This window comes from Aspergillus melleus (genome assembly GCF_016097325.1).
Source record: "Aspergillus melleus strain CBS 546.65 chromosome Unknown contig1, whole genome shotgun sequence".
Taxonomy (NCBI): Eukaryota; Fungi; Ascomycota; class Eurotiomycetes; order Eurotiales; family Aspergillaceae; genus Aspergillus; species Aspergillus melleus.
In genome coordinates, this window is record NW_025763370.1 from 7,369,624 (window position 1) to 7,391,328 (window position 21,705).

Here is a 21,705-nt window from a genome sequence, read left to right on the forward strand (position 1 = left end):
GATACAGGCTCGGTTCCTGCTTCCATGGAGCGAATAAGTTCTTGAGAATATATTTCTCGTCACTACCAATGGCATGACAGACAGGGACTCAGGATAAGAGAAATATGGCATTGTTGGACTAGGAACACCCTTGCTAGATGGTGTTTGAAATTGAGCACAACCCCCACCACCTTGTGCTCAAGCTAGACATTGCTCTATCATTTCTTGTGTTGGCGCAGCATAATGCCTAGAACTCCACCCTCAGTACCCTGTCTGTTGATGCACCTCAGTCATAAGCCAGCACTTGGATATTGATTTGAGGCTGTGAGGCAAATTAGAAGCCAGATTTAGCTAGATAATTGTTGGCAAGGTGGCCTTCACGATATCAGTTCGCCTTGCGGGAGGGGTTAACTAATTGACCCCGATCTTTTCCATCAATGAATACTTGGGGTCCTAAAGGGAGACCAAAATTGCCCTTGGAACGTGCTATCTGAGACAAGAGCCAAGAGAGCCCACATTCGGTATATATATCAAGTGCAGCCATGCCATGAATGACAGGAAAGCACAATCCGCTTCACTTTCCCACATCAAGTCAATACACTGTGCGAGACATGTCATACATTCACTTTTCTCCGACCTCTTCTCGCGGTCCCCTTACCCCTTCTCCTTTATTTATACCTCGCCAAACAAATGACCAAGGTCAGCGTCTTGCCAATCAACCCGAGGACAACGATCTCAGTGGCAAGACGCTAGTCAACAGAGGGTTTCATAGCACTGAAAGCTCCGAAGTCAGCACCCAGAGCTCAACGGACCCAAGTTCGGATGAACCAAGCCCTATTCTTGCCGGGCTGGGAATCCAGGTTAATGCAGTGAGCCCTCTGAAGGAGCGGTCAGCGGCGGCTCATGTCCCGCGAGCAAGCAAAGTGGCATTGGCACAATCACCTCGTCGAGAACATATCTCCAACTCATCTCGTCAGCACAAAAGCAGGGCTTCTAGTTTGGATGAACTGAAAGATCGACCCTTGCCGCCTCTTCCTTTGGAAACTAGCCATGCGCACTCCAAGTCAATGGGTAACGGAACCCAACCGCCCCGTCTCAAGGGATATGAGTCCCCGTATGGATCTTACCAGCGGCGCGTGAAGCACTACGCTCTCCCGACTGAACCGCAGCAAAAGCATTTCAATGCCATCGATCGTGCCTTGGAGAGAGCCAAGCAGGAGCAGAGATGGGTCGATTTGCGTCCGCTTGCTCCCATTGAAGGCGCACTGCGGGAGGGCCGAGTGCGGAAAATCAACCACGGCGCGCGAATCCGGTCCCAGATCGCCATCCCGGAGAGTGTTGATGAGAATGCCGAGCTGCAGCCGTTGTTGCGGACAGAAAGTCCTGTGTCAGCAGAGGAGAAGAAAGCCGAGGAGACAAACGTCGCAGAAAAGCAGCGAACCTACGTCGACCGCAAACAAACCAATCTTTTTGGCCGAGCTGTTCAATGGCTTCGGCCTTCATGGTCACGCGAGCGGCTCCGGTCACGGAGCACTTTGCCAGTTTTGAAGAAACAGTTCAACCCAATTCCAGAAAGTGATGAAACTGCGGCAGGATTGAAACACGAAGCGGAAAAGCCAGTCAATCCTGCTGAAGCACCACGACCTCAGCCAGCTCAGCCTCCTCCAACGGAAGTCACCGCACGGAAACCCCGTCTTCATCGCGACTCGGTTACCCGCATGAAGCGCGTTCTCTCAGCCCTGATGGACGAGCGCATCTCCCTCTGTCTGAGCAACCAGTCCAACGCTGAGGATGAGCGAGCTCTGACTCAACTGCTTCAACGAACACAGCAGCAGCTCCTCGAAGGTCTCCGCGACATGTCTCGATCTCGCGATAAAGTGCCCGAGACACCGTTCCTACAATCCACGACGGTATCTCCCATCGCATCAGTCCCTTCTCTACCCATCCACCCTCCTCAAAGACGTAGCACACATGAACTTGATAGCAAACCGCTACCTCGCCCTCGCAAAAGCGCATCAACGCCCACGAAGTCGTCCACTTCAGCGCATGTATCTGTCATGTTCCATATTCTCCAAGAAGTCGATAACCTGGTGGACCTCTTCTCCCTAGCCCTTGTCAACCGCGCCGCGTACACTGCGTTGAAGTCGCACGAGCTCCCCCTCATCAAGTCAACATTGTGGAAGATGTCTCCCGCCGCTTGGGAACTCCGCGAATTGAGCGAGATCCGCTGGGACAAGGCACCCTACACCGGTGGCCAAAGCCTCGCCGCAACGCTTTACATCCGCCACTGCACCATGGACCTGATAAACCACGCACAAATCAAGTTCCTGCTATACGATCACGCGACCTTCATCCTCCGCGAAGACACCCTGGCCGCGATGCGCGATGGCCGCTCCCCTCGTGCCATCGAGATTGATGAGGCAATCTGGCGCGTTTGGACGTTTTGTCATCTATTCGGTAATCACAAGAACAGGGAAAACGACTTTCTGGGACAAGTGCGATGGTTGAGAGGTGATTGCTTTGTCGAAGGAGACGAGCATGATCTTCCGGTGGTGTGTGCGACGAGTCCCGACCCGAAGGACTTCAACACGGTTTTCTTTTCTCCTCCGAGTGGATTCGCGGCGGGGAATAGGGGTCCGCTGTCTGAGACACAGTTACGTGATATGATTGAGATTTGGACGGCGATGGCGTCTTTGCTGGACTTCCTCAGGGACGAGACGAGCTTAGCGAGACGATTTGGGGTGTTTGAAGGACTTGATATCCCGGAGGGGGACAGGAGGTTGGAAAGACAGGCTTTGAGTAAGTTACTCTTTAATTCCTTCGACATCTATTTGTGAGATCAAATGGCTAATGACAAACCTTAGGAGCATGGTTGAACTACATCCTCACCCTTGGTCCAACTGCGGTCCTTTCGTTGGTTCCACTGGGTCCGCGCTCGCCGAAGGAGAGTATCTTCTCTCGTGCCAACTCATATGGCTGGACAAAATGGACACCGCCTGTCTCGAATACTCTCGAGAATGGTTTCTTTGTTGGCGTGGTGAGTGAATTGCTGTCGGCCATGCAGACTCGGGAAAGGAGGAATATGAGCGCGCAGCTGCAGGCCCGGGTTTGAATGGCATTGCGCATTGCTGACTGGGTGAAACCGTACTTACTGTAAGAGGGATGGAAGCGATCATGGAGGGTTTCCTATCTGTTTTAACTGAGTGCAGTTTATTCTGTATATACTTTTGAATTGCAGTTAAATTCATGGCACGTGTCATTAGTCCAGAGAGTCTTCAACAATTATTAGGAACATATCCCGGTCCTTGCCCCATTTTGCCATATCAACCCAGTTTAATACCTGATTAGTCACGGCCATGTCAACGCCATTCTGTTATAGGCTTCCAGATTCCGCATAGTCACTAACCGCTGACATATTCGTACCTGGCCGTCGCTGAATCAAACCCACCTCAACGGCCTCCCAATCACACTAACACCACCCAACAACGCCGAAATGCCCGTAAATAGAACCAGAGAACCATACGAGCCAGCATACGCTCCTCCAATGCCCCTCCAATCCGTTTTCATCAACGCCTCGCTCAACGGCCCACTAACCACATTCCCAATACCCCTGCCCGCACAAAGAAACCCAAAGACCATTCCAGAATCTGCGAATGGATTCTGCCGTCTCACGGCCATGAAAATGGCCGGCCAGGTCGAGGTAAACGACCCTGCAAACAAGCCGTACGCGATACAGAAGACATACAACGGGGCCAAACTCAAGGATACGCCCCAGAGCACGAACACTGCGATTGTGCTCCCGATCGTTGAGATCAGGATACATGTTGTCGCGTGGTAACGATCGACAAATGTACCCATGATGACGCAGCCGATGACGGTGCCGACGTTGAAGAGGATCGCGGTCAACGAGGCGTACAGTGTTGAGGCGCCTAGGGTGCGCGCGTATGAAGGCAGATAGATGGTGGGCAGGAAGTATCCCATGGCTTCGAGCGTGTTGCCGAGTTGGTAGATGGCGAAGGCGCGTTGTTTTAGGAAGGTCCAGTTTAGAGGACGAGGGTGAAGGCTGGATGAGACGGGGATACGAGGCTTGATGAAATAGAGCAGCGGCCCGGCCATTATGAGGAGCGTCAAGGCCCAGGCCCGCAGGGTAGTTTGGTATCCGTAAGCGTTCAGTAGCCACTGGAAGACAATGGGGAGGATGACGCCTGAGAGACCAGTTCCTGCCTGTTTGTTGTGAGTATATTGGGGAGAGATTTGTGGGGGCGTGGTGGAGTTCAAGTAGACTTACCCACATAATGCCGAACGCGAGACCCTTCTTTCTCACGAACCACTCATCCATAAAAATGATAGTGGGCGTGTACGCTATGTTAGCGCCGAGACCGTAGAAGACACCTTGTGAGAGCATCAAGTGTGTGGTAGTGGTTGAGAACGAGCTCAAAGCCAGTGCCAGGCACATTATCACGAACCCAACGGGGCAGGCCCATCGACGAAGACGGGGATATGTGAGCAGAATGCCAAACGTCAATGGTTCAAGAAGGTAAGTGACACCCATCGCACAGGTCCCGATAACAGCAATATTATTAGATCCTGCAAAGGGGGGATGGGTGCTATAGTAATCCTGAAAGATACCGAAGGCGAAGCTGAATCCTGATCGTTGTAAATCATAGCCCCATCCATCAAATACCGGTAGAGAACTCACCCCAAATCAAGGCCTCCATGACAAAACAAGCGGCCAAGAAGAGCCAGGCGTCTTTCCCACCGTCGATGGGCGGCAGCTGGGTGCCATGAGGATCGATTATCGACAGCTCTTCCATTTTGGGCGACAAAGATGGCTCTTCACTTATGTATATGATGAAGAGAAAGTCCACTATAGAATGTGCGATGAGGGGCTGCTTGATTTAAGTGCTCAACACTGCTCGCCATGGACTTAGTGCATTGTCTAATCCGCTAAATTCCTTAGTTCTTTTAGCTCTGTTAGTGGCCCCGCTGCCCGATAGGGCTCAAAATAGGGTTGTTGCCGTGATTCGCGGAGGGTCTGAGCTAAGCATGTATAACGGGGACTACCAGGCTTCGCAGAAAGTAAGGAAGCTCAGAGAGGATCCCTATAGGTAAATGGTATATGTTGAGTTGATATCCGCCGTGGGAGAGGGGTGGTAATTGAAAGTCAGCCGCCATCTAGCCGGGAACTTTTAAAGTTGAAACAAATCAGATTGAAGATGTTGCTTTTCCAGCAGAGACTGGATCTAACTAAATGGGTTGCAAGTTGCAAAATATTTCTAGTCCAACTCGCTTGATTGGAGGAGGCAATGATCATAATAAAATTCTGCGGCTGACGTCAGCGGTCCCATAGGAGTTCTGTCCATAGTCTTGACAACGAAAGGACATTTTCCAAAGTTCAAATAAATAGGTACTCACGATGCGTTGAGGGTGAACGAGGCAGATTGAAAGCTACTGAAGAACAGGGCGAGCGTTCCAAAGCAACTCTATATCTTTATTTACAGTAAAGACATGGTCATTCTTCACCACGCACCAGGGTTTCAGCATTGAGGTACCTGACAAGAGCATTGCGGCTGCGCCGCTCATCTCGTCCAGTCCGTTGTGGTTCATCTTCACACTTCGTTGAAGGTGAACGGGTATCTTTATGAAACGATTTGCCCTGTATAGCCCGCACAAGGCATTCATTTATGTGCTCATAAAGATCCTGGGCGTTCTTGAAATGTTCCGCGCACATAGAACATTTGCCTGTCGTACCATTGTTATGTGCATCATGATGGAGCTTTGCAGTCCAAACCAAGGGAGAAGACGATTTGTTGAGATCCTGAGTTCCGTGAGACTCGACCGATGTTTCTTCCACTCCATGGACGCTAATAAGATGTTCCGTGAATCCGTGTATTGTATCAAAGCAGTTCTGTCCGCCACGCTAGGATGCGACTGTGGAGGAAAGGTTCACACTAAAGCAAGAATACTGGGCCGTCTTGACACTAGCTCAGGCAGTTGAACACGAGTGGATGCAGCGAAAGAGATACATAGCGCGACGCAGAATTGAATTCTAGGGCATAAAGGCCACCATGCCGCTCGATGGGGTTATTCCTGCTGCTGCTAAGAAGGAACAATACCTTCAACAAGTGAATTAATACTGGTTCCTTCAAACCGACCTTCGAACTGATTGAGATAAAGCTCATTTTGGAGTCACTGGCATTATTCTGCGTATCAATAATAGCACTTAAGAGAAGCCAAGAAGAGCGAGGTTTTAAATCCCCTATGCCCCTTGAATATCCATTAACGTAGCGTGCTATTGCAGCCAGACCATAAATGTTGACCATGTACCATGTTAAATGGTCAAGAGCTTTTCTTCTTTGTTGAAATTACCATCCCACTTGACATGCAACTTCAGCCGAACCCACACCTCTATTTAGTAGTGGTTAGTAACCGATTATAACTGGGTTCAGCGCGATAATACCTTTTCCGTGTTTGGAAAAGAAGCAAATCTCCCCATTTGCAAGGGCCAGATTTATTTTTGCGCATACACCACGCTTCAGATCAGCTGTGATATTGACAAGCTTCGCTCCAAAAACAGATACTTGGACACGAATTGACAATGTTGATGAGTTGACATAACCATCCACCTATTGAGAATCAGTAATTGCTACTTTGAAGGAAGGGTTGTGACATACTCTGACTGGTCCGAAACCCCAATGAATCGGTGGGAATGCTTCCGGCCGTACGGAGACATCATCAGGCAAGGAATAGACATTTGGTAGTTGTGTTACAACCAGTACTCTTTCTTTATCTTGTGTAGTTTCCTCTTCAGATATAGTAACAACAAAACCTAGGAAGAGTCAGCCCCGGTTGGCTATATATAATCAACGGACCAAAATACCGGCGCGGACTGGATCTTGGTCAGAAGTCATGATGAAAGTATGTAATGTGAGTAGGAAGCGACTTGTGAATGTAAGTGTTATAGTGATTGGAAGATTGCAAGATTGCAAGAAATGACTTGCGGGTGGCCTTTTCTTATACCAAACTGAGCAAAAGACTTGGACTGTTATCTTTTATAACAAATTGTAATGACTGTAGATTGTCTTCTCGACCGGAGGCCGGGAAGGAGCATGGACTGGATGAGTCAGGAGTATGCACCTTCTATAAGCCGTTTACTGTATCTGAAGGCCACGAGGAGAACTGCCATTCAAATTAAAATTAGGATAAGATCAGCATTCTAGAAACAAAGTTTGCGCTGACTGTATCACATCTAGCAGAATCATGGTGTAGCGAATGCCATGCTTTGGAAAGTAGATTTTGCTTCTAATAGGATAATTGAGTTTAATAATTAACAATAATAGAACCATGTGGTCGGAAGGTATATGTTAAAGACCTGACTTCGGTGTCACAGATGTCGTGTCATTTGCTGTTTCAATCAATCAGAGCCCACACTAGTTGCCAGTGTTTTATAGCGCTAATATTAGCACATCTTGTACGTCTTCATTGATCCGCTATCTCCGATTGGAACTTGAATATCGGCCACCGACTTCCTGACATGTGTAATAGCGGTACGGGAACGGATGCATTCCGCTGAATCTCGGGCTCATTCCTAGGCACAAGCCACCACCTCGAACAATAGTGCCTTTATCTATCACTAAATCCATGATGACCATAAGTTTGACTTCTAATAATGAATCAGCTTTAAATGTAGATACCAGGCAAATCTATCACGTCGGAAATAGATAACAGAATACCTCGTGTTCTACGACGATGATCCCATGGACTAGTAAATCATTATTTCATCGTCTACTAAAAGCCTCCTGAAACATACAGATCAACTGGAACATCAAGAATATTCACACACATTTTATCCTGTCCTCTACTCATAGAAAACCAAACATCTGACCTCGATACTCTGTCTCGGCGGCGCATCCTCCGGTGTCTGCGGATCCACAAACGCCGTATGAGCCGCACCATGAGCAATATCCGTCTTCCCCTCAGTCATGAGACTGCTCCTCGAGTCGAAACATTTGATGAACATGACCTCTTCAGGAGTCATATCCTTCATATAATAGAAGCGATGTTTCTCATTCGGAGCGATCGAATACGTCTCTCCCTTCACCGTGTACCCCTCGGTCGAGTCCCCAGAGTCCGGCTTCTGGGCTCGTTCCTCTCCCGCTGCTGCGTCTGCGGTCTCGTCAGGGTAGAGGAGATCGACTTTCACGAAATCGGACACATCCGAGGATCGCCAATCGATGACCGCCAGCGGGAAATCAGACGCTGGGTTCTGAATGGGTCGCCAGACGTTGATGATTTGGTAGCGTCCCTTCAACAGATCCTCGGCCTCGTCGAAGGGGAGGTGGCGACGCACGCGCACTTCGGCTGCCTTCGGCGTTTGGTCTACGTGCACGAGCTGTACCGGGGCGCGCGGGGATCCCTGTTCTCGTCGCCGGATCGTGTGGTCGAAGATGACGACTTTCTTGATCCCTGGGAGTTTGGCGCGGAGGAGCTTCTCAACCTCGGCGTAGTATTTCGTCGTTACCACGGACGTGTCCGTAAATTGTTTCTCTTCCGCGGGACTAGTGTAGACTGCGAATCCGCTGTTGTCGGTGGAAAACTGACTCTCTTGACCGCGCAAATTCTCGACAGATCGAGACGTGTCTAGGAGTTTATAGGAAGACCCTGGCCCATCCACCTTGCCCCATGGCTTTTTGAATGGCTCGGTGGCATTAGCATCGTAGGAGGATGGGTCGATGTATTTGAAGACGCCGGTCGTCATTGTGCGGGCCAGTATAGGGCGAGGAGAGCGAGCAAGCGTGGAAGTTAACACAGAAATCTGTTTAGTTATAAGCGACATAGGAGTTAAATAAAGTAGAAGCAGCAGCGTCTCGTATTATAAATAGATGTGAGATTGATCGGGGACTGCATCGGTCTTTGTCGAAAGGCAAAGATTGCCCCGCTGACAAATTGCCGAATGCACGGTGACGTACCTAGCGGGCCTCGGCGACATTTTGAGTGTAGTTCCTCCGCAGTTGAGTTCTGATTAATGCTGCATTTAATGTTACATTGGTCAGTCATCATCCAGGACCCTGAATGTAAGGTTTCCTATTTTTGATAGAACATTATATCAGATTTGATCAAGTATTGACCATCTATCGGCGAGAGGAAGCGAAAGGCACACGCAAGAATGACCATTCAACTGTCCCCTCATCTCATTTGCAAAGTACTGTACATACAACCAATCGCAGTATACCAATAACAAACATCACCACCCAAACGCTAAATACTAACAAGATACTTCTCTGCAAACTCCTCAAACCTCGTCACCTTCCCGTCCACCTTCTCATTACTCTCCCTGACCAATTCCTCCGTCCTAGGCCCAAAATACCCCACCTCCTCAGTGAACTTCATCATGTTCACCGTCCTCATGCCTTGTTCCGGCTGCATGAAACCCGCAAACACATCCTCCGGCACCTGCACATACCTAACATCCTTCCCCGACACACGGGATATAATCCCCACGATATCTTCCCAACTATACATCCCCCCAGCCGCGTACAACGTCTCTCCCGCGCCGCCATCAACCACCAACTTCGACACATACGTCCCCGAATCACGCTCGATATCAATCAACGGGATCTTAGCATCCCTGTCCACCACGTTTGCAATCACATAACTCCCATCGTCTTGTCTTCTGGGAGCAAAAAACGTCACGCAGTTCTGCATGAACCCCCCCGGTGCGAAGAATGTCGTTTTAATGGGTAAGCTGCGCAGATATTTCTCTGCTTCGGCCTTTGAGTCGAATGCGTCTACCGGTCGAGGACTTGTCCCCTTGCTGGTATCTGCGTTCCATGTCTTGCTGCTGTGCACGGCTGTGCTGAAGATGATGTGTTTTGCACCGGCGGCGAGGGCTGCGTCGGCGACGTTTTTGGTCTGTGTGTACTCGCGGGCCTTCAGGTCTGCGGTGTAGTTGGTTACCGTTATTAGGATGACGGTGTGTGCGTTTTCTAGGGCGGCTGGGAGAGTGGATGGGTTATCGATGTCCGCGGAAATGGTCTCAATGCCTTGTGAGGTGATGGAGAGGGCCGAGGGACTGCTCGTATCGCGGGTTATAGCGCGTAGTGAGTATTGCTGGGATATGAGAGGGTGGGTGTGTAAGGCGTTGAGGATCGAGCGGCCTTGTTGGCCGGTGGCGCCAAAGATGACGATTTTGGGAAGATTGGACATTTTGGTTTAAAGGGATCGATTTAGTAAATCGATTAAGTGAATTCGATGGTGCTATGTCTCTAAGACTCATTTCTTTGTGCAAATGGAGGTTTTATACTTCTATACCCCCTCTTCTATACGAGATGGACGATCCGGTGATATCATGATATCACGATAAACTCCGACCGGCGTCCGCTCTCGGAGATAATTCGTCGCAGACCGGTGTTGATGCAGGTCTAGAACAACGGTCGCTAACGGACGGACTGCTATCCTTTGCAAATCGATCTCTGCGGTATATCTTTTGTGACTGTTGGTCGCATTGCACCCAAATTGTCAATAGTGGCTGTTGTCAGTGATGATGATCATTGTTGCCTCAGGCATTCAGGGGGTTTCCCGGCCTCCCCGGCGGGGTCGCAGGGGGTGTTATCTCCGATAAGCTGCGAATCAGCCTATCGTAAGCTTAACTTTCCTGACTCGTGTGCTGATCATGGGATCCTTTTTCTGTCGATATATCTATCGGAAAGATCTAGGAGTTGAATGCCGGTCGGAGAAGAGCGCCTTGAATAGGAGGAATCACTACCCAGAGAAGTTGAATTTGGAGACCAGTCCATCAACTGAAAGCGACTCGATCTAACCTATTAATAAATGGAATCATGATTCATGAGGCAAATCGATAGCCACACTTGGATAGAAGCAGTATCTTCGACGAAGCCAAAGCGGGGGCCGAGCCAGACCGCTAACGCCAAGCAGAATCGGGGCCACGGCCCAGACACTTTTTCAACGCCAATTCCTTCCTCACAAAGGGGGAGGAGAAAACCGCAAGATCTCAACCTTTCCAACCTCCCGGCGCAAATGACTCACCAGAAGGAAACCCATCATGCCCGGAGTCCCGACTAGTCGAGGCTGCGAGGCCTGTCGTAAGCAGAAGAAACGAGTGAGTTGAGTTGAAGGAGTTGTGGTGGTGGCTTTGTAGATTTCCGCATAGGCAAAGGGACTTGCGCTAACGAACGGCAGTGCGACCAAGAACAACCTGCCTGCGGTCGGTGCCTCCGTCTGGGGATCCCCTGCGTCGGCGGTGGCGCTCGACGATTCAAATTCACGGAGAATCGCACCCCAGACCATGCATCGTCAGGGATCTTTGTTACACGCACGACGCCGCCGCCACGTGATCCGCCGCAGCGCGCCATCGCCAAACGCGCGGCTGCCACCATCCATGTCGCTCCTGCGCGGGCCTTATGCGGCGACACGGCCAGGTTGCGCGCCTCGCTGATCTCGATGCTCGAGGTCAAAGATGCCCGGTATAATCTTGGCTACTACGGGCCGTTCTTTGCGCACTTGCCCTGTCGCCTGGGAGTCCATCCGGCGCTGGACGCGGCCGTCGCGGCGGTGACCCATTCGGCGCCCTGTTTGTTCAAGCAGGAGAGCTCGTCGCTGGCGCTGGAGAAGTACGGACGGGCGTTGTATATGCTGCGTCTGTCGCTGCATGATGGCGCAGTGGATTTGGCGATCGAGACGCTGTGTACGATTTATCTGTTGTGGATTTCCGAGGTCGGTTGCCATCTGCATACTCCGTCAGCCATGCACATGCGCGCGACAGGAATGTTAACGCGATCAACATCAGGACTGGATTACCGGCCACTCCGAAGGCCATCTCATGCACACGCATGTCATCGCATTACTTCTCAAAAGCGTCGCCCGTCGACCGGATCTCGACGCTTTCCAAACCCAGCTGCTCCGCACGCTCTGCATGGCCGTGGTAAATACCCCTACCTCATCCATCCATCCCTCCATGCATCCACTCGATCCTCAGTAAACCAATCACTCACCACTCCTCTCTTTGTTTCCCCCACCAGCTCGTCCACAGCGTCTTCGACCCTCGCGTCCACCTCGACACGCTCGTAATCAACCGCTTCCTAATCCACGGCCCTCCCATCCCCTCCAGCAACCAACTCGCCTCCCCCTTCGAAACCCTCACCGTCCCCAACTTCGCCCGCATCCCCCGCCTCATCCACAACCCGGAACACCACCTCCCTCAACTCACAGCCCTATACGCCCAAATGCAGGCCGACTTCCCGAAACTGCGCGCCATCGCCGTCTCGTCGACCCTGCAGGCCTCTCCAACGGCGTCGTTAGAGGCGATTCGCTCGCAGATTAACTATCAGACGGCGTATGGGTTGTTTCTTGCTGTTGCGATTATGCTGAATCGGTTGTGTTGGGTGGCGGACGGTTCGAGGAGGTATTTGATCGGGGAGTTGGATTTGCTGGTTGAGGAGGTTGTAGAGCTAGGGAGACGCGGGTTGGTGCTTAGGCCGTTAGGGTCGCATTATATGCCGATGTCGCTGAGCGCGGCGTGGGCGGCTGTTGGCTTTGAGGAGGACGACGGGGCGGAGGTAAGGGGGAGGAAAATGGAGATTGAGGCGTTGGCCAGGGAGTATTGTTCCTCGGAAGGGTTGATGCAGGCGTGGAGGGCGAGGGGCGTGCAGACGAGGAGGCAGTTTGAGAGGTTTCGGAGGAAGATGGATGGGAAGGATGAAGTTGGTTTGGTTTTGAGGGGTGGTCCAGGGTTGGGGTTGGTTGCTGTTGATTGATTTTCAGTCTGATTTGGAGCGTGTTTTGGGTTGGTGTGATGGAGTTCGGTGGTTTGCTTTTTTGGGTATATATATTAACTATTACGGATGTCTTTACTTCATGAAGAAGTTTACGGAATGCATATAACTTGAATCTCATGTAATGAATGACATGGTTTATATAACCTTCAATTATGTGTCAAGGAGAAATACATGCTTTATTTCCGCATCCGGTCATAGAGGTATCTCTATCTTTGTATCTTCAGAATATAGAAACACCAATCGGTTTGGTTGATCATACACGAATTATGAACGAAAGGAAACAATCTATTCTCTATTTCCTTTTATATCGCTAATAATTATTTCCTGCGTCAATTAGAAAAGTTTTACCGGCAATCAAGCGAAACCCAAAATATATATTCAGGAAAATTAATATGATTCAGGTCGTACTCCAACACCACTCTACTTTGCAAACTCCCCATTACGAACCTTCCATTGACCTTTCGAGAAATTAACATCGAATTGAATCTTCTTGACCTTTGTCATTTCTAAAATTCAATTGTCAACGTTAACAACAGAAACGTGAAACGAATCCCTCCTTGAACATACAATCCATTCTCAACACTTCGCTCCGGAGACAGGAGATGGAAATATTCTTATCCGAGATATATAATCCACGTTCCTCTTGATTTACTAGATAATTTTGGAGATGCTATTTCTTATCTGATCTCCTACCTCTCTGTTATAATAACAAAAAATTATTCCCTATCGCTGATTTCTTGCATATCTAGATACCCATCTGCACCCGAACCGATCTCACGAACAAAACACGGAAGAGAGAGTGGACAAGATGGTCCGTGGCATGATTCAACCTCCACTACTCCGTACGCCGTTAGTTGTTAGTCGTTAGTGTTACACACATCAATTGATAATATCTTTATCTCAACATCGGGTCGCTAGCATTGGCATTGAATAAATTTTTCATTTTGGGTAGGTGTTGTTATTTGGTTGTTACGTGGGAATTTAACAATAAGGAAAGATTCTTCATCGCGCAACGTCTCACACTAAATAATCCATACAATCCGTGACTATCTGATTTGTTCGCTAGGAAGTATGAAACAGATGTGCCAATGTTTGTTTTGCAAGGCACCGTTTCAAAAATCTCAAATTCAAGTCAAACCCGAACTGACAGCAAGCTATCCGTAAGCAAATTAAATAATCACCTCAATCCACGGTTCCCATCGGGTGGAATTTTCTAGCGCAAACCTACCTCTCTCGTTTTATACAGACTTACTCTTTCAGGCTAAGTCCGCCATGCTAACTTGGGAGATTTTGACGATGTGGGTTTGATTCCGTTGGATTCTATCGGTCGGTCGTCCACTAAATCTGTGCGGACTCCGTAGATAATGCAAGGGTCCGAACCCACAACTTAATCCAAAAGTACCAAGCAAGAGAATAGATGAATATGCGCAGTCAATTGATCTATACAATGTCGCTGAATCTGACAAGCTCTATCTACAGGGGAAAAATCAAATCATCAGGTGGGCGGGAAAGTCTCAGACTCAAGGACCCGGAAATCCCACACATGTCGTAACCATTAAAATACAAACACCGTGAAATGCGATCATGCCATTAGGAGGGGTTTTGGCAGCTGAAAACGCCGCGGACAGTGCCGGCATTGTAGTTCATAATCTGGTGCGGTTAGCAGGTGGTCAATCCATGCGGGGGTGGTAATAAAAACTTACAATATCGTCGATACTGGCGTAGGTACCGCCGACCAGCGTGATGAGGCCAATGGCCAACGCGAGAAGGTTCATCGCGCCCAGAAGCAGGTTCTTGGGCGAAGTCCAGGAGCCCTCGCGGATGAGCTTGAACCACATGATGGCGGGGAAGTAGAAGGTGAAGCCGGAGACGAAGAGAGAGGAGCAGATAGAGAGCAAGTCGGAGAAGAAGGGGATGACTTCGGCGATGATGAACGCAACAATGGTGATGACGGTAATGGCAATCAGCCACGTCAGCCAGCCCATCTTGGTGTTGATGAATCGGATGGGCGAGTTCTCGTAGATCTTGCCGTGGATCATACGCGCGCAGACCACGGTGTTGATGGATCCGGAGATGAAGATAACGGGGAGGGCAAGACCGAAGGCAACCTTGCTCAGGGTGTGACCGGCGGACAAGAGAGCAGGGCTGCCGACGTCCTGACCGACAAAGGCGTAGATGAGAGATCCGGTCAGAGTGTAAATGACAATCTCGGTGGCACCGAGCGCCCAGATCGACTTAATGTAGTCCTTGGGCGTGTGCATCTCGTCCATGAACGAGAACTGGCAGAGGGCGAAGCTGTAGGCAAAGATGATGTTGGAGAGGGCGATGAAGGCGTCGGTAAAAGTGGTGCCTTCCCTGGGCCAGGCGGACCAGTTGACGGCTTGGAGACCACCGGGCTGGTTCGTGCTGTTGACGCCGGTGCCGATGATGGTGATACCGATCGCGATGATGATGGAGGCGAAATCGACGTAACCTAGGATGGCCATTTCCGTGAAACTAGGCGGGACGGCGAGCAACAGCAGGATGATGGCGGAGACGACGGCGAACACGACCGAGCAGACGCCGCTTTCCGTGATGGTGTTGAACGCAATGGTACCGGTGAGGGCGTGCGAACCAGTCAGGAAGGTCAGTTCGAGACCCAGCATGATGTACACGAGGATGTAACCAAAGCGGCCGAAGAGCAAGCGACCGGCGTCGGGGTAGTGGGCGACGTGCGGGAATTTTAGCTTGACCTGACCGATAACGTGACTGGTGTAGATGGCGATGAGGCCGAGACCGACGGTACAGATAATACCGGCGACCATACCCAGGGTAGCGAAGGAGGAGGGGATGGACAGACTGCCCAGCGCGATGGCCTCGACGATGAGAACAATCGTCAGGCGTTTCCAGCCGAGACGGTTGAACTTCTGGACACCATGCTCGTACACATTGCGCTCCTCATCGGTCATCTTCATCTCGCCCTCAGCGACACCCTCATACTGAGGAAGGCCGGCGAACTTCTCATTCTTCTCGCCATCCAAATCCATGGGCTTGGAGTTGTGGCCCGGATACTCGGCGATGTCGTTCATGTTGAAGAACGGTGGGAGGAGAGGGAGAGGGGGAGAAAAAAGAATATAGGTGTGGTGGGGTTGTAGACGAAAACGGAAGGGGAAGGAGGTCGGCTACTCCCCAGTCGAGTCGAGTCGGATTCCTGAGAGGAAGGAGGTCAAGGAGAGCGACAGTCGACAAGAAGAGCAGTGAAGAGAAGGAAGGAAAGGAGGTATCCGGGGAGGGCGAACAGCAGGTTACATATAAAAATGGGCAAGCGAAGTACCAAGGCACGGGAGAGTGGGCACTGGGCAGTAGAAGGCGAAGAAGGAAGAAGAAGGCAGTTAGCCCTAGTGGTAGCGTGCAGAACAGGCTAAGGGCAGTGGGCCTTGGCTGGGCACAGAAACTCATCTCTCGCCGTTCGCTCAGCGCTGACCGCCAGACAAATCAAGAGATTTTCCTTGACTAATAAGAAGGCGTGGCGTTATCTTGGACGATGAACCACATGGATCAAGACCCGGCCAAGCCCAGCCAATTCCAGCCAGGCACCCGGTGGGACCCGGCCTGCCGAATCGAGCCTAGTGCATGCTGGCGAATGCTTATCCGCCCTCGTCCAATCACCACGGGGCCATTGGTGGTACGACATTTTGCTCGCAGTGTGACGTGGGGCATCTGTTGGTCCCGGTTGGGGTGGCGAGTTCGGATTGTCCCCGTCTTCATCTGAGGAAATGAATTTGGAAAAAGAAAAAAAAAAGTCCCCGCAAAAATCGTGCGGGGTTCAGATTCAGAAATTCTGAAAATTGCCACCTTGTACGACAGTACGAGTCGGAGAGGCGGCAGTCCGGCACCACAGTCAGTTGCCTCCCTGTCTAAAATTTCGATTGCATGGAATTAATTCTAGGTGTAGATAAAGAGCTTGTCATCCGCCCCTTACATGATCAGGACGTGGCGCGGAGATGGCAGCCCGATCCTTGCCAGAGTTTTCGTCCTGCAGCGGGTACGGCGGAACCGAGAAGGGCAAGAGCAGGTGCGCACAACTCGCAACGTGCCACCTGCGTATCACGTCGGCTTGATATCATCCCCGTTACACTTACGGAGTACACATAAGGTCAAGGTTCTGTGATTACTGATTATCCCAATCTATCGGCGAAACGGGCAATTCCCGGGGCTATCACGATCCTTTACTATCGTGCTGCATGGCTCGTCTGGAGTATATCGTACGGAGTACACGAGGCTATGGAGTGTTCTCCAATCGATCTTGGAGATTTGAGTTATAGCCAAATGCAATTAGAATTCAACCATCCGAACCTTCCACCGTTGGCGGCACGATTGAATCATCCCTTGTTTCCCCGGACTCGACCGACTTGCACCGTGACTCGTGCCATCATCGTGGGCCATATCCTGGAGATGGATGGATTCAACCATTCCTATCCATACTTTACTGCCATTCCCATTACCAGATAGATTCACCTTATTTAGCGGGACTCGAGATAAGGAAGCAACAAATTGAGTAATGGGATTATATTTATAATTTTAACCACACACCGGGCTGTCCTTCCCTGCAGCAGCTCACCCGCCCGAGCATCTTGGCATTACCTAAAAGTATGTTTCCGACGATCCCATTGGTAGGTAAGCTGCACCAAGACCCGCCGAGCGAACCGGCCGCAGTCAAGCCCGAAGCCAAAAGCGGGATCGTCCTCCGCCAGAGACTGAGGAGGTTCGGTGGTCGGTCGCTGTCCGGTGAAACCGGAGCATTGTTCTCCAGCTTCTGCCTCGTTTTCTCCGTCATACCTCCGGAGCCCTCGGTTTCTCCGGTCGACTGCTCGGGCTCCAGATACCTGTTGGTTTCTCGAATTCTTCTATCTCTAGCTTCTGTGTGACTCTTAAATGCGATCGGAACATTCGATGCTCGGTCAGAGGTGGAACAAGAACCTGGAATTGAATACTACCTCAACCGGTATATCACGGACCGCCATCCGGGGAATGCAGCACGGGAGCGTCCAAATCCGGAGAATGAAGAATGCCCGCGTTTGGGAAGGAGGTCTAGACTAACCCCGAATCTAGAGTGTGTCTCGCCCACTTGTATGCGGTGTATGCATCCCCAAGACTTCTCATTTCCCAGTTGAGGCTGGTTGATTACCTGTTAGGTAATAGCATCTGGCCCGTCATCGTGACTTCTTCTCGGGTCTTCGGTGTACGGGGTGGCATCCCCCGTTGGTGAGGTATTTCAGCTCCTGCGGCAGGGATACGACATCACGGCAGACATGATGGGCTGACTCGAAACCGCGCACGAAATGCATCGCATTTTCCTTTCTCAGCCGATCATCCAACCCATCCGATTCTGTTTGGAGCACGAGTATGGGGATTTCTGGGGAAGGCCCGTTTACTCCGGAGTCTGTGACCTGCCCGAGTGGGTCTGGGGGCCTTGCCTGAGTTTCTATGAATAATAGGCTGTTTTAGGCCCGGGGTTTTTTGGAGATGCAACTTCGTCGTGCTGCCGCTTTGAACGCGCCATTTTGTGGAGGATTATGGGGTTGAGGTATCGGACCAGTCAATGCTTTGCGTGGTCGTGTTGATGGGTCGGGGATGCATCAAATACCCGAATTTTCGGTTATTATTGATGCAGTGATCAGGTTGGCGGCATGATGTTTCGTCGCCGAGTTTGTTTGGCAGGCAGGGTTTTGCAGCGTGCGTGTTCCGAGTGTAACCGACTTCGTGCCTGATCTTCGTTCTACGATTCCCAACGATCGGTTTGTTGGAATCACGCCGATTACCGCATTCGCCAGTCAACACGAATAGAGGCTTTTTGTGTCGGTTGGTTTGAATCCCTGAGATCAACCTCCAGTGTGGTCAGATTTGGCTGAGCCCGGGTACGAGCAGCCGGCGTCGCATCGCTGGACATGGGTAGCGACAGAAGGCTTTGCATGATAAAATGGGCTCACCCTGTTGGGTACTACGCCTGTCGCTGATAACGTAGGTTGATCCTGCAAGCGACCAACAGTATCATGCTGGGGGGATGTCTGTCACGCCATCTTCGCATACGTTACACCATTTGACATTCGGTCCAGTTCTGCTGATGTTCTGCCAGGAGCCCGTTCGTATATTCACGAGAAGGCCAGTCCTACGTGGGGCGTACCGGAATATCGAGCTGATGGAGCATTCAATAACTGGGAATCTTTTAGCGATGGTGGAAGCCTCCGTGAATCTTCGAGAGAGGGTAAATCTCTCAGTTAACTGTCTCTGCGTGAATACTCACCATCGTATTCCGTGAAAAAATGTTCTGCTTCACTATCTCGAATTTATATCCTGCAATCACTACCACGTAGACTAGACTCTTCTTCCTCCCTATCTACAGGGTAGAGCTTTCCCTTAAATCTCACAAATCATATGCATTAAACTTGAAGATCTATTTGTCACTACCAGAACTACAAGTGTTTAACAAGAACCAAATCCTCTTCACGACTCTGGCAAGCAGCAATTGTATACAGCCCCAGACGCCTAGCATTACCCCATTCAACCGAGCCCAGTGAACACCACGATCGTCCAATCTCTCCAGGACTTGTATTCCAGAGACGGACATCTCATAGAAAAGCCCTGTCCATACGCAGTGACACACCGCCCCAGTGTCTGCAACGTGGAACCGGTTGGTAGAGATGGCAAAAACACGTCTTGCAAATCAATAACCAGGACGAGATCACCTATGCGAATGTTCCGAATGATCGCCGCGTTGTGGACGCTGGGGTGTACGTTGCGAGGGACGGAAGAATAAGTGTCTCGTTCCTCCGCCCTTTTTGGCGAGGGAGCGAGATGCTGTTCTGAATGCCAGGCCGGGGGAGGACTTCAAAAAGGCCTGCAAGGACATGGGAGCGACGCTCGTCGGTTGAGGAGGAGACGCTCCGAATTGCCAAGTCGCAGAATCGAAACACGTTCCGTCTCGTCAATTTGGAACATGTGAAGATGGGCCTCGCGCCCTTACCGGAGGAGGAAATGGAGGTGCCGCCCCCAAACTCAGCAAACTCCGCTGTTGACTGTACAATACACCAACGTCATAATAACAAATTTCGCGTACAGAGACTACTACCATGACGCTGAGATAGGGTTAGTAAGCCACCGTACGGCGAAAGCGGTTGGTAGGAAAGCGCATTCTGTGAGCATCACGGCAAGGGGCTTCTTTATGGATCCAATGCCATTTTCAGAGCTATCGTTTGCGGACGAACGCCGAAGACCACCCGCGAATACGAGGCCCATGGTTGGTTATTATAGCCCGTCGGATTTCAAAAAATCACCAAACAATACCACTATCAATGGTATCACGTGGTTTGATTCTGTTCCAGGATGGGTATATCTCGCAAGTCTGAGATATTCGTTCCGTCCTGTCTGTATCTAGCTTAGTTTAGTTCGCGAGGACGCTCTTTTCAGAAGAAGCGGCAGATTGTTGCAATCCACCAAATGGACCCGCGTTCTCCTAATCCCAATTGACTAAACCAATCTTCCGGACGAACAACCATCTAATACAACTTCATTCTTCAACATAGTTCATCGCACACAGTACCAGAGCTTACATCTTCGTTCAACTGGACAAGACCGACATCTTCGTCATTGAATGAGAAAGCGAGACAACAAGTGCAATACTTCCATCAACAACATGATTAGGGTCTCGAGTATTCTCGACGTACGTTTCCAAACCAAAGCTAGCGGGATCAGAGGAGCAGAAGCGCCTCAGATTGAGAGACAGGTCAGAAAAGCGCGGACTTATATCAGACGACCAGATTGTGCATCGTATCCCATTCCACGCTGCGTTCAACAAGGCATCTTATAATCCGGTTTCGGATGGCGGGTTGCGTATGCTCTCGACTAAGAGTATCCTCGGCTTGATTGCGGTTAAAAAGAATTAGCGAAAGGTCAAGCGAAAAAACGATGCAGGACAAGGCATGCCTACGAGAAAGACTGGATTGGGATCCGAATGAACACGACTCTGTACACCCGAAGAGTCTTTTTGATCATACCGCCGACTAGCTTGGTCACATGAAGCGGCCAGCGCTAGGTGTGCTTGTGATTGTGACAAAGTTGAAAGAGCGGTCGATGCGCGTCACAATATCTTATCGGCTACTACCTTGACAGGGTGTCAAGCAGTAAACCTATGAATGGACACGATCACACGATCGAGTAAACTTTTAGATCGTGGTTCCATCGCGCGCTACCAAGCTTTGTTAAGTCTTGCAGAAATTCCAATACACCATAACACTCATTAGAATAGACGAATGGGATTGGAAAGCACTATGGAGATGATGCCCGTTACGAGGAATTTTCATATCGCCAAAGCTCCCGGTATATTCTACTCTCTGACAGGCCCGAGTCTACGAAAATAGCAAATCATTGAAAAAGCCCACCTTCTGAAACAGGAATAAAGTGTTTATTCATCTCACGGAGTCGCGACCTGTAATAGGTTTGACAGTCTTATTAACAGAATGACATTCCTGAAAGAAACCACGAGACGGTAATGCGCAAATATGGTGGCATACAGGTCCTCGAACGCAATTCTACCGGAAATACCCGCCTCAATGGACGAAGATGTGTCGGCTGCTTCGAATGGTGATCGAGGACTGTAAGGCGTTCACAACATACATGAGCCACATTCTATCAAGCTGGGGGTTATTGCCAATGACACTGACGAGGACAAACGCAGGCAGAGCGAACAGTTCGATGAGAATCTTGCCCAAATTACACAGTCGTACGCTTATACCTTTAGGTACTATGGTAGAGAGAGTGATAGATATACCGAATTCCGACCCCTAGGGCACGTCGACACACATTTTCAGACGCTGACGCATATTGGGCACGTTTCTTACGTTAACCGGACTTCGTGACCACTATAGTGGTTCCTGCCCGGCGTCACTACGGAGTC

At 50.3% G+C, this 21,705-nt stretch overlaps 6 protein-coding genes across 6 annotated transcripts; 2 read left to right on the plus strand and 4 right to left on the minus strand.

The window, feature by feature from the left end:
- Nucleotides 1–590: 590 nt before the first annotated feature.
- Nucleotides 591–3,091, plus strand: LDX57_002647 (uncharacterized protein; the record flags this gene model as incomplete). The annotated part of the gene is made up of 2 exons (XM_046084297.1): nucleotides 591–2,778; nucleotides 2,844–3,091. 2 exons carry the CDS (start codon nucleotides 591–593, stop codon nucleotides 3,089–3,091), a joined length of 2,436 nt encoding a protein of 811 aa, XP_045940260.1.
- A 326-nt stretch (nucleotides 3,092–3,417) lies between these two features.
- LDX57_002648 (putative MFS monocarboxylate transporter) lies at nucleotides 3,418–4,793 on the minus strand (the record flags this gene model as incomplete). Its single annotated transcript, XM_046084298.1, has 3 exons — nucleotides 3,418–4,203; nucleotides 4,268–4,626; nucleotides 4,679–4,793. 3 exons carry the CDS (start codon nucleotides 4,791–4,793, stop codon nucleotides 3,418–3,420), a joined length of 1,260 nt encoding a protein of 419 aa, XP_045940261.1.
- Nucleotides 4,794–7,837: 3,044 nt separating this feature from the next.
- On the minus strand, nucleotides 7,838–8,737 carry LDX57_002649 (uncharacterized protein; the record flags this gene model as incomplete). The annotated part of the gene is made up of 1 exon (XM_046084299.1): nucleotides 7,838–8,737. The coding sequence occupies one exon, from the start codon at nucleotides 8,735–8,737 to the stop codon at nucleotides 7,838–7,840; it is 900 nt and encodes a 299-aa protein (XP_045940262.1).
- A 500-nt stretch (nucleotides 8,738–9,237) lies between these two features.
- LDX57_002650 (uncharacterized protein) lies at nucleotides 9,238–10,185 on the minus strand (the record flags this gene model as incomplete). The annotated part of the gene is made up of 1 exon (XM_046084300.1): nucleotides 9,238–10,185. One exon carries the CDS (start codon nucleotides 10,183–10,185, stop codon nucleotides 9,238–9,240), a length of 948 nt encoding a protein of 315 aa, XP_045940263.1.
- An 856-nt stretch (nucleotides 10,186–11,041) lies between these two features.
- Nucleotides 11,042–12,752, plus strand: LDX57_002651 (Zn(II)2Cys6 transcription factor domain-containing protein; the record flags this gene model as incomplete). Its single annotated transcript, XM_046084301.1, has 4 exons — nucleotides 11,042–11,098; nucleotides 11,179–11,712; nucleotides 11,786–11,920; nucleotides 12,018–12,752. The coding sequence occupies 4 exons, from the start codon at nucleotides 11,042–11,044 to the stop codon at nucleotides 12,750–12,752; spliced, it is 1,461 nt and encodes a 486-aa protein (XP_045940264.1).
- A 1,611-nt stretch (nucleotides 12,753–14,363) lies between these two features.
- On the minus strand, nucleotides 14,364–15,841 carry LDX57_002652 (putative amino acid transporter; the record flags this gene model as incomplete). Its single annotated transcript, XM_046084302.1, has 2 exons — nucleotides 14,364–14,423; nucleotides 14,477–15,841. The coding sequence occupies 2 exons, from the start codon at nucleotides 15,839–15,841 to the stop codon at nucleotides 14,364–14,366; spliced, it is 1,425 nt and encodes a 474-aa protein (XP_045940265.1).
- Nucleotides 15,842–21,705: the final 5,864 nt, after the last annotated feature.